This window comes from Schistocerca americana, unplaced genomic scaffold (genome assembly GCF_021461395.2).
Source record: "Schistocerca americana isolate TAMUIC-IGC-003095 unplaced genomic scaffold, iqSchAmer2.1 HiC_scaffold_331, whole genome shotgun sequence".
Classification (NCBI taxonomy): Eukaryota; Metazoa; Arthropoda; class Insecta; order Orthoptera; family Acrididae; genus Schistocerca; species Schistocerca americana.
The window spans coordinates 90,400-101,355 of NW_025726051.1; the positions used below are offsets into that span (position 1 = coordinate 90,400).

At 62.8% G+C, this 10,956-nt stretch overlaps 1 protein-coding gene across 1 annotated transcript; it reads right to left on the reverse strand.

Annotated features, from left to right (window-relative positions):
- Positions 1-773: 773 nt before the first annotated feature.
- Positions 774-5,653, reverse strand: LOC124580519 (nucleolar protein dao-5-like). Its single transcript, XM_047131265.1, has 3 exons — positions 4,515-5,653; positions 3,606-3,989; positions 774-879 (listed from the first exon to the last, which is right to left on the reverse strand). The coding sequence occupies exons 1-3, from the start codon at positions 5,651-5,653 to the stop codon at positions 774-776; spliced, it is 1,629 nt and encodes a 542-aa protein (XP_046987221.1).
- Between the last annotated feature and the right edge of the window lie 5,303 nt (positions 5,654-10,956).

Consider the following 10,956-nt stretch of genomic DNA (forward strand, 5'->3'; position numbering starts at 1 on the left):
GCGGCGGCTGTGCTGTGACGGTGCAAAGTTAAAACAAAACAAGGTGCGGCGAGGACGACTGAAATTTTGCTTTGGACGTAGGTTTGTGTGGTGGCCCTGAAAAGGGCCGATTGTTGTGGGCCGAGCCGGCAAAGCGCGTTGCGTGCAGGGGAGCACGCGGCGGCTGCGATTGCCTGGCCTCCTTTAGGCCTTCTTCTCGGTCTTCTTTGGCAGCAGGACGGCCTGGATGTTGGGCAGGACACCACCCTGTGCGATGGTGACGCCCGACAGGAGCTTGTTGAGCTCCTCGTCGTTGCGGATGGCAAGCTGCAGGTGGCGCGGGATGATGCGCGTCTTCTTGTTGTCGCGGGCCGCGTTTCCGGCCAGCTCGAGCACCTCAGCCGCGAGGTACTCCATGACGGCGGCGAGGTAGACGGGCGCCCCGGCGCCGACGCGCTCTGCGTAGTTTCCCTTGCGCAGGAGGCGGTGGATTCTGCCGACCGGGAACTGGAGCCCAGCCCTGCTTGAGCGGGACTTTGACTTGCCCTTGACTTTGCCTCCCTTTCCGCGTCCGGACATGGCGATGGGCTAGCGACGGTGCACACGAAACGGAAACGAAAACGACCGGTGCGAGCGGCAGCGAGTCGAGCAGCGGAGTGCGTGCCGGCGCACTCGCACTCGCAGTAAAACTCTGGCTACATAAGCCAGGTGTAAAGGCAGTCTAAGCAGCGGAGCTGCTGTTCCTGCGGGGACCTCGTTAGTGGGTGCAGTGGACCTAGCAGGGTGAGCTGTCCTCACTGGGCGTCGTTCATTGTGACGCCCCCTGTTTCGACATCGGGCGGCGAGAGATAATTACTCTCGCAGGAGATCTGGCCAACGAGTCGTTGGCCTGTGGTGGACCTGGCGGCCCAGACCACGAATCAAGCGGCTGCCAGACCGTTCTGCATTGCTGTAGAACTGCCGGGCGATTTGCCGGAAGCGATCCCGGAGGAAGGGGATCCCAGCTTCTTCATGGAGCAGCCTCGTCGGATAGCGAGGTGGCTTGTGGAGCGCTAGTCGCAGCGCCCTGTTTTGCAGTCGTTGGAGCGTCGCAATGTGCGTCGCGGCCGCGTTACCCCACACCACAGCCGCGTATTCCAGTACCGGCCGAACAAGGGACAGGTACATGGTGAGGCCATGGCGTGGAGGGAGAGTCGATGACGGGTTGAGCAGTGGGTAAAGCGCACGAAGGCGCCCCACTGCCCGCCCTCGGACGTCACGGATGTGTGGCAGCCACGTCAGGTGTCTGTCCAACGTCACCCCGAGGTAGTTGCCGGTCCGCGACCAGGGGATGGGGCCCCCCATGATCGTGACCGGCGGTAGGTCCGGTGGCAGCCTCTTTCTGCTGAAGATGACAGCCTGACTCTTCGCAGCGTTGAACTTCAAGCGCCATTTCGTGGACCAGGCGCCCAGGACGTCACATCCGAGCTGGAGGCGACGGCGCATCTCGGCCGCATTCATGCTGCGGGTGAACAACGCCGTGTCGTCGGCATAAAGTGCCAACTCCACGCGTGCCACCCGCGGGGCGTCGGCGGTGTACAGGGAGTACAGCAGGGGGCCGAGGACCGACCCCTGCGGCACCCCCGCTCGAATCTGCCGGTCGGTGGAAGTGCCTCCATCTGCTCGGACGTGGAAAGTGCGTCCCGAGAGATACGAGCGCAGCAGGACTACGTGCGACGTCGGTACCCCGTGCGCAAAAAGTTTGTACACGAGGCCGTCGTGCCACACGCAGTCGAAGGCCTTGGAGACGTCGAGAAGCACCGCCCCTAGGTACTCCCGCGTCTCCAGCGCTCGCAACGCCTGCTCCACGAGGCGCAGCAACTGCTGCGTGGTAGAGTGGCCGCACCGGAAACCAAACTGCTCCTCGGGAATGAGTTGCTGTTCCGTCACGTGGCGCAGCAGCCGCTCCGCGTACAACCTCTCAAACACTTTTGAGAGGGACGGGAGCAGACTGATCGGCCGGTAGTTCGCGGCCTGACGTGGATCCTTGCCACTCTTGGGGATGGCAACCACTTCCGCGTGTTTCCACGCGGAAGGGAAGGTCCCAGAGCGGAGGATACTGTTAAAGATGTCCGCCAGAGATTGGTGTACCTCCGGCGGAAGCATCCGCAACAGGCAGTTGGTGACACCATCCGTGCCACCCGCCTTCTTCGGGTTGAGACGACGGAGCTGCAGGTCCACTTCCTCGGCTGTGATTTGCTCGATCACGTCGTCGTCCTGTCGCGCAGCGAGAAAAACCGGCAGGCGCTCTGCCACCAGACGGACGTGATCGGGATCGACCACGCCATCAGCAGGTTGAAAGTTGTCTGCGAACGTGTCCGCGAGGATGCCTGCTTTCGCATCTGGTTCGCAGACAACGTCCGCACCCACATGGAGAGGTGGGACTCGCTGACGACGACGAAGGAAACGCTTAGCGGTCCGCCAAGCGCTGCCGTCCGTCGTTGTAAGAGTGGCCACAAGACCCGCCCAGTCCCGATGACGATGGTCGTCGATGGCGGCCCGAATCTCGCGCCGCGCCCTGTTGAGGCGGCGCTTCGTGACAGGCAGCCGTGTGAGCTGCCACTCCCGAAAGAGGCGATTCTTGTTTGTGATCGCCTCGAGGATGTGTGGCGGGAGTTGGCGCGACATCTCACGCGGCCGTCCTGGCCGCCTGGGGGAGGCCGCCTCCGCTGCAGCCAGTGTGTGCCGCGTGAAGAAGGCCAACGCTTCGTCAGCCCCTTGCACAGCGGGATCGGGCGCGCCCTCGAGGCGGTCGAGGACCTCGACACAAAAGCGCGCCTCGTCTATGCCTCGGAAGTTGTGGCGGTCGGACGGCATAGATGCACCGATGACGTCCATGTCGAAGACCACCGGGAGGTGATCGGACGACATGGCACATCTAACGGTGGCGGACGTGAAGTGCCCAACACCTTTGAGCACGGCGATGTCGAGCACGTCAGACTGGCCGCGATGGGGGAAGACGGTGTGCTCATAAGGCCCCAGTACTATCGCACCATGCCGTTGCGTGACGCGAAGGAGGCGGCGGCCGCTGGCGTTAGTGATGCGGGAGTTCCACTGAGGGTGCTTGGCGTTCAAGTCACCCGCAATGAAGACTTTCCCGCGCAGTGCCAGCAGGGCGTCGACGTCAGCCTCCTGAAGCAGTCCCCTCGGCGGCCTGTAGGCCGCAACGAAGGTGATGACCCCCGCCGTCGTGGTGACAGCCACCCCAGTGGCCTCCATTGCAGCGAGGGGCGGAAGCTGGACTTCGTGATGTTTGAGGGACGCCTTGATGTAGATGGCCGTCCCTCCGCCGTGGGTCAGCCTGTCGGTGCGGTAGCACCGATAGTTGGCCACCCTCACGTGTATTCCCGGCTTCAGGAAGGTCTCGCACACGAGGCAGATGTCAATTGCCTCGTCGCGCAAGAACTCCCTGAATTCCCCTTGTTGGGGGACCAAGCTGTTTGCGTTGAAGGCGCAAACGGTGAGGCCATGGATATGGCGATTATCCATGGCACGGCGGAGTTGCAACGCCGGCCTGAAGGGCCGACGTGACCGCGGTGACGAGCACCGGGAGCTGCTCGAGGAGCTGGCTCAACGACCGCAAGAGCGATCGGAGCTCAGCTGCGTCGGGGGCCATGGGGGCGGTGGGGGCCGCTGGGGCGGCCTCCGCCACTGGGGCGGCCGGTGGCGGCCGCTCCGTACTAGGCGACTGCCGCGGAGCATCGGCAGCCGGTCGCGGCGCAGCACGAGGCGTCGTCCTCTGCGGCGGCAGAGTGTCTTCGACAGTCCGTCGTGCAGCGGCAGGGGTGGCCCGGCCCGCACGCCGGCGACGCCTGCGCGGGGCGGCAGCCCGCGCGCCCTGCGTGGGCGCGGGGGCTGCCACCCCCACGGGCGAAGCCGTGGACGGCGCGGTCGGTGGCCGCGTCTCACGCTCCACCTGCGCCGAACTTCGGGTGGCGGAAGCTGGTCCTCCCTTGGTGGCGGCAGCAAAGCTGGTGGACGGGTGCACCTTACGAGAAGGAGCGGTCCCTCCCCTCGGTTGATTTCGGCCCCGTTTGAAGGCCGAGCAGCCTCGATAGCTGGCAACGTGCGTGCCGCCGCAATTGCAGCACGTCGGTTTGTCTTCCCTGGCAAGCCCGCAAGACTTGCTCTCGTGCCCGCCCGCGCACTTAACGCAGCGGGGCGACATGGAGCAGTAGCGGGAGACATGGTCGAGCCTTTGGCAGGAAAAGCACTGGGCCCTCTTGCCTTTGGCCCGGAGAGGTTCCACTGCGACCTTGACACGGCCGACCCGCTGCACCTGGAAAATCTTCCGATTTTCCAGGTTGTCAACGAGGACAACCTGGTACAGTGGCATGTCGCGATGCGTACGTGGAGACTTCATTAGTCCGGTGGACCGGACGCCGAAGCCCAGGTCCTCGAGCTCCTCGCGAAGGTAGTCCGCACCAAACTTGAGGGGAAGGTGGCGGAATACCACCTTCAGAAGTTTGAGCGGCTCAGAGGGGTGCGTGTAGCACGGGAGGCCATCTTTGCAGATGGCGTCCATCACCGCGCGGTACTCCTCGTTGGTCGACACTGTGACCTTGTAAAGGTCACGGCCAGCGTTCTTGACAGTGGCGGACGTGGCCACCCTGTCCAGTTTTTGCTGGAACTCCTTGTATTCGCCAGCCCACTGGATGACTATAGGCGGCGGCTTCTTTTGGGCCGGCGCCGGAGGCGCGGCGCCATCCTCCATCGCATCGTCGCTGACGCCCGCAAACGTGTTGGCGGTCGGCAGCGGGGTCGGTAGCTGCAGCGCAGCGGCCCTGGCAGTGTGCCGCCGGGGCGGGGCGACAAAACCATCCTCGTCCGGCTGTCGGGAAGCAGCAGGTGAACGAGTGGGCCGCCGCGTGGTCTTCGTCGATTTCTGCGCGGCGGTGCTCCGGGAGGAGCCCGCGAGAGTCAGCCCAGACTCGGTGGTGGAGGTGCGGGAGGCCCTGGTGGCCTTCTTCCGCGGCCTCGCTCCTTCAGATGTCTGAGAGGGAGTGTCAGAGTCGTCATGCGTCACAGCCCGGCGCTTTCTGGGCACGCGGGGAGCGTCAAGGTCGGTGTCACGGCGCTCCGACTCGGCAATCGCCTCAGCCAGATTTGCGTCGGGCAGGTCCATGTCCTCCATCTCGGTAGCTGCAGCTAGCGCAGCCACGGGCTCTTCTCGTGTCTCCGGGGCCAGGGGGGCAACCGGGGGCACATCGACCTCTTCAGTGGTCGAGGCCAGCGGCGCAACTCCCGCCGAGGCCGCCACCGCCGGGACCGCAAAATCGTGCGATGCGACCGGCGGGGCTCTCGGTGGCACACCCGACACATGCTGCCTCGTGTGCGGTAGAGCGGCAGCCTTCTGAATGTTGCAGAAGGCGAGAATAGCCGCCTCGTCGTCCTCTCGACCAGGGTAGGGGCCCCCGTGGGCGAGTTTGTTCATGAGAATGAACACTCGATCACGAGGGTGCGCGTCAAAATCCGATGAGTCAAACCCGTCAGCGTCAGTTGTCGAAAGCCGGTTCGTCATAAGTGGGGGGCCGGATGGGGCCACCACCGGGATCAACTCAGTCGCCTGAGCTGGCCCCGACGGACGGCGATCCGCCACACCCTTCGCAAGTAAAGCATCCTCTCTCATCGACATCTCGAACCGCAATGCGTGTGCGTGCGTGCGTGCGTGCGTGCCGGCGCGCGCGCGGCCTCCTTTCGTCTGGACTGGGTGTGGAACATCCCAGGCTATCGTGAACGTAGGGTTTACCTAGAGGCATTTCCTACCAAGGCTGCAGGGTGTGGTAGGCGGTGGTCAGCGCGTATGATATCTGGAAATCGCTGAGAGGAAGAAGTGGTGGTGAGTCTTCTGGGCTGACCTGATTATTCGATCAGGGCAACGGGCCGCCTGTAGTGGTCGTGATGGTCATTATGTCGTCCTAACCTCCGGACGAGGGGATTGTCTGAAGTGCGGGTGGCAGTATAAAACCGGCGCGCTGCGTCTTGAAATCTCTCCCGGACGAGGGGTTCCTCAGCCGCCTGATGGAGGGGGCGATGAGGGAAATCACGCGGCACATGGTAAACTCGGCGCAAGAGCTTGTTTTGTAGTTGCTGGAGCCTCTGAATATGGGAGGGGGCAGCATTGCCCCAGACTTCACAGGCATAGTCCATAACCGGACGAATGCACGTGCGATAGATATGCAGTCCGTTGGCGACAGGGAGCGAGGAAGTTTCGTTGAGCATGGGGTACAATGCCCCAGCCCTCTGAGATGTCTTCCGGTGTACAGCGGTGACGTGAGGCTTCCATGTCAGGGTGCGATCGAGAATGACCCCGAGGTAGGTAGCAGTCGTGGTCCAGGTGATGGCCTGATTACAAAGCACCAGGGGCGGCACGTCAGGTGGGAGACGGCGAGTGAGGAGCATCGCCTGAGATTTGGTGGCGTTGAAGCCGATCCGCCAGTCGGCGGCCCAGCGCTCGAGGTCCTGCAGAGCAGCTTGCAGACGTCGGAGGACGGCGTCGATGTTGCGATGGCGCGAGAAGAGGGCCGTGTCATCAGCATAGATGGCACGACCAACCCTCGGGGAAATCGGCAGGTCAGAGGTGTAGACAGCATACAATATCGGGCCCAGAACGCTCCCTTGTGGCACTCCAGCAAGGACCGGGCGAACAGAGGAAGTCGTGCTGCCAACTCGGACGACAAATGTACGGCCCTCAAGGTAGTTGCCAAGTAGGCGGACGAAGCACGAAGGGATGCCGAGATGGAACAACTTGAAGAGCAGGCCGTGGTGCCAGACGGTGTCAAAGGCCTTGGACACATCAAGCAAGACAAGGCCGCAAAACTCCCGATTGTTGAACGCCAGCGTCGCCTCCTCGACGACGCGGAGCAACTGTTGAGTGGTGGAGTGGTGCTGGCGGAAGCCAAACTGTTCCCGAGGAATGATGTTGTCCTGGTGAAGCAGCCGGCCGAACCTAGAGAGGAGGATCCTCTCGAAAACTTTACTCAGCGTCGGGAGGAGACTGATGGGGCGATAATGCTCCGGTACTGTCCTGTTTTTGCCCGGCTTCGGGACCGCCACAACGACAGCCTTCTTCCAAGCTTCTGGGTACTGCAGTTGGTGAAAGATGGCGTTAAAGAGAGCGACCACATACAGGATGGCAATCCTGGGCAGCATGCGGAGGACTCTCCCGTCAACGTTGTCGTGCCCCGGGGCCTTCGTCTGGGGAAGTCGGCGAAGATGGTCAGTGACCTCCCTTTCCGATGTTGGGACAATGGTGGCGTCACCGTGATCGCCGTGGAGGAAGGCAGCAAGTCTGGTTTCAACTGTGCGGACGTTCTCGTTGTCGACCGGCGCCGCAAGGGGCCGGAAGTTGGCCTCAAAAGTCGTCGCCAGGGCCTCGGCTTTAGCGGCGGGCGTGTAAGCAGGTCCATCGGTAGTTGTGAGCGGCGGCATGTGTGGGCGGTGCCGTGTGAGGGAACGGACCAACTCCCACGTGTCGGCCCCAGGATCAACTGAGGCAAGCTTCTCCTCCCACCGGCGGATACGGTGAGCAGCAAGGGCAGCCTTGATGACGCGGCGGAGATGATTGATACGCCGCTTCAGCACGGGCTGGCGTGTTTCATGCCAAACTCTGTTGAGACGGTTTCGTTCTCGGATAAGGTCCCGTAAGTCTGCAGGGAGTGCTGGAGCTGCCACTGAAGAAACCCGTGGAGGCGTAGTGGAGTCAGCAACAGCCGTGGTGAGAGCCGCAGTCAGCGTGTTAAGAGCAGCATTGACATCCGTGTCCAGTGGAGGTGGCTCATCCGGGAGGCGTTGCAGAACAAGCTGCCTGAAGCGCGGCCAGTCGGTCTTCCGGGTGTCGAGCTTCGCCGCTGGTGGAAGCGGAGTGACATGTAGTCGAAAGAGCACCGGCAAGTGGTCGGAGCTCAAGGCGTGGAGAACGTCGGGGGTGACGAACCAGTCGACACCCTTGACGAGACAAATGTCCAAAACGTCGGGAGCAGAGCCGTTCGAAGGGTAGTGCGTCGGCTCAGCAGGTCCATACACAGAAGCTCGTGCCCTCTCAGCAGCATGATAGAGCCGCCTCCCACTGACGTTCAGCGTCCGAGAATTCCAGAGCTGGTGCTTGGCATTCAGGTCTCCAGCGAGGAAGAGCTTGACCCCAGCACGAAGGAGAGCGTCGGCATCATGGACGGTGAGGTGGCCTCGTGGCGGCCGGTACACGGAGAGAAAGATGACCGTTCCAAGGGACGTCTCCACTGCAACGGCCGTGGCTTCACAGGAGTCCAACCTCGGCAGAGGGACACGATAGTGCCGGAGTGTCCGCTTGACATAGAGGGCTGTCCCACCGCCAGCCGTCAGCCTGTCGTCGCGATAGCAGACGTAATTCGGGGCGTTCGCTCGAAGTCCAGGTTTGAGGTGTGTCTCGGTGAGGAGACACACATCCACGCTGTAATCCTGGAGGAACTGCCGGAATTCGAGAAGCGCTGGGAAGAGGCCATTCGCGTTCCACGTTACAGCCGTGAAGGTCTGGTGGCGCCTAAGGTTGTGAGCCATGGCCAGCGGATGCGATCGCCGTGGCAGTGGGGAAACTTCGGAGGGCTGCATGGACTGCAGCAGTGATGGCGGTCGGCAGCTGGGCCAGAGCGGCAGAGACAGCCACGAGGGTGGCCTGGACTTCTTGCAAGACCGCGATGAAATCAGCAGCTGCAGCAGGTGGGGCAGGCCCGTCTTCAGAGCGTCGCAGAGGCTGGACAGCAGGGGCAGGAGGAGGCGTCGTCCGGCCCTGGAGGACGTCGGCGTAGCAAAGGTCCGCCCGAGCAGCAAGCAGGCGCCGCTGGGCGGGTTGTCGCTGAGGAGTAGCAGGTGGAGCAGGTGGTGGCGCAGCTCGGCGCCGCTGCTGTTGACCATCGGAGCGGGACGTCTGCCGCAAGGGAGGTAGTCCACGCTGGCGGCGGCTGGCTGCCTTGTGGACAGCGCAACCGCGGTAGCTCGCAGGATGAGCCCGCTTGCACAGGGCACAGGTGGCTGGTTCGTCCCGGGACCGGGTACACTGCTGGCTGAGGTGACCCTCGCCACACTTGACACATCGGGGCCTCATGCGACAGAGGCGGGAAGTGTGGCCCGGCTCCTGACAATTGTAGCATTGGACGAGGCCCTTCTGTGCGCGTAACTTCTCGACGGTCACCGAGAGGTCATAAAACCTGGTGACTTGGTAGATTTGCCTGTTATCAGGCGTATCAGGCAACACGATCTCCATCAAAGGGATGGGGCGCTGGGTACCAGGCATCTTCATCCGGGTGACTGCAGTGGGCGCGAAACCCATAGTGATGAGGCCGTCCTTAAAGGCGTCCGCCTTCATCTTCAGCGGTATGCCTCGCATGGCAACCTTGAGAACTTTGGGTCGGACAGTGGGGAAGGTGTAGTTTGGGATCCCACGTGCACCAACCATGTCCATGACAGCCACGTAATCTTCAGTAGTGGCGACTGTCAGCTTCAGACGGTCTTCGCCGCAGTGTTTGGCGGTAAAAGCGTTCTTGAGGTTGGCCTGGAGCCAGTCCCGAAGCGTCAGATAATCGTCAGGGTAGTCGATAACAATCGGCGGCAGCTTAGGGCCGGAGCGATGTGTAGCATCGTCGGCGGCCGCCGGTGGAGGCTCGTCAGGATCTTCAGAGTCGGCGCCATCCTGTAGGGCGTCGTACTGATTGGCAGTAGGCACAGGGTCAACGGCCGGGCGCCGTCGTGGAGCCGCCCTCTTCTTAGGTGGCGGTTTCTTGAATCCAGCGTCACTCGTACCAGAAGTGTGTGGATCGTCACTGGCGGACGTGACAGCCGATCGCTTGCGCTGAAGCACCCTCTGCGGGGCGCCGGCAGCGCAGTCCTCACGGGGAGGGTCGGTAGAGTAGTCCATCTCATCGTCCTGGTCGCGCGTAGTCGTCATATACTCTTGGTCCTCCTGGGGTTGCCGGGTCGTCATAAGTGGAGCGTCCGATGGGGCCGCCGACGGCGCAGGCGCCGCCGGACGGCGATCAGACAGCTCCGGCGCGGCGGCGGCAGCTGCCGCAACCGCGCGCGCGTCACAAACGTCTTGCTCACTCGCCATCTCGAACACGAGTCGCGTGAGTCCGTGAGTACGTGCGTGCCGGCGCAGCCGGGGTGGGGGTGCTTTATGGGCTCGGGTGCGGCGGCCGGTTGCGCGCGCGCCCCATTGGTCGGCGGCCGCAACAGGGCGAGCTGGTAAAGGTGCGGCGGCGGCTGGCGGCGGGTGCCACTGTGTGGGGAGACGCTGACTAGAGCGGAGCGCTTGCTACTGGTGTTGCTGCTGCCGTACGTTGGTTCGAGATGCCGCCCAAGACTAGCGGGAAGGCCGCCAAGAAGGCTGGCAAGGCGCAGAAGAACATTTCGAAGGGCGACAAGAAGAAGAAGCGCAAGAGGAAGGAGAGCTATGCCATCTACATCTACAAGGTGCTGAAGCAGGTGCACCCTGACACGGGCATCTCGTCGAAGGCGATGAGCATCATGAACAGCTTCGTGAACGACATTTTCGAGCGCATTGCGGCCGAGGCTTCTCGCCTGGCGCACTACAACAAGCGCTCGACCATCACGTCCCGCGAGATCCAGACCGCTGTGCGGCTGTTGCTGCCTGGCGAGCTGGCCAAGCACGCCGTGAGCGAGGGCACGAAGGCGGTGACCAAGTACACGAGCTCCAAGTAAGGAGGTGGCTCTGGAATGGAAGGAAGGATGGAGAAGGCTCCTCCGTTGCGAGAGCGGCAAAACGGCCCTTTTCAGGGCCACCAACTTGCCTTTTGCGGGAAGGGCGGAATTGTTGTTGTTGTTTGTGTGTGTGGACGGCTGTGATGTATGTGTGCATTTTGATTGTGGGTGGGGGGGCGCGTCAAAGCGTGTTGCGCGGGGTACGGCCACGAGGTTGGTCGCCGTGGCGTGGAATGGTGGCACGCC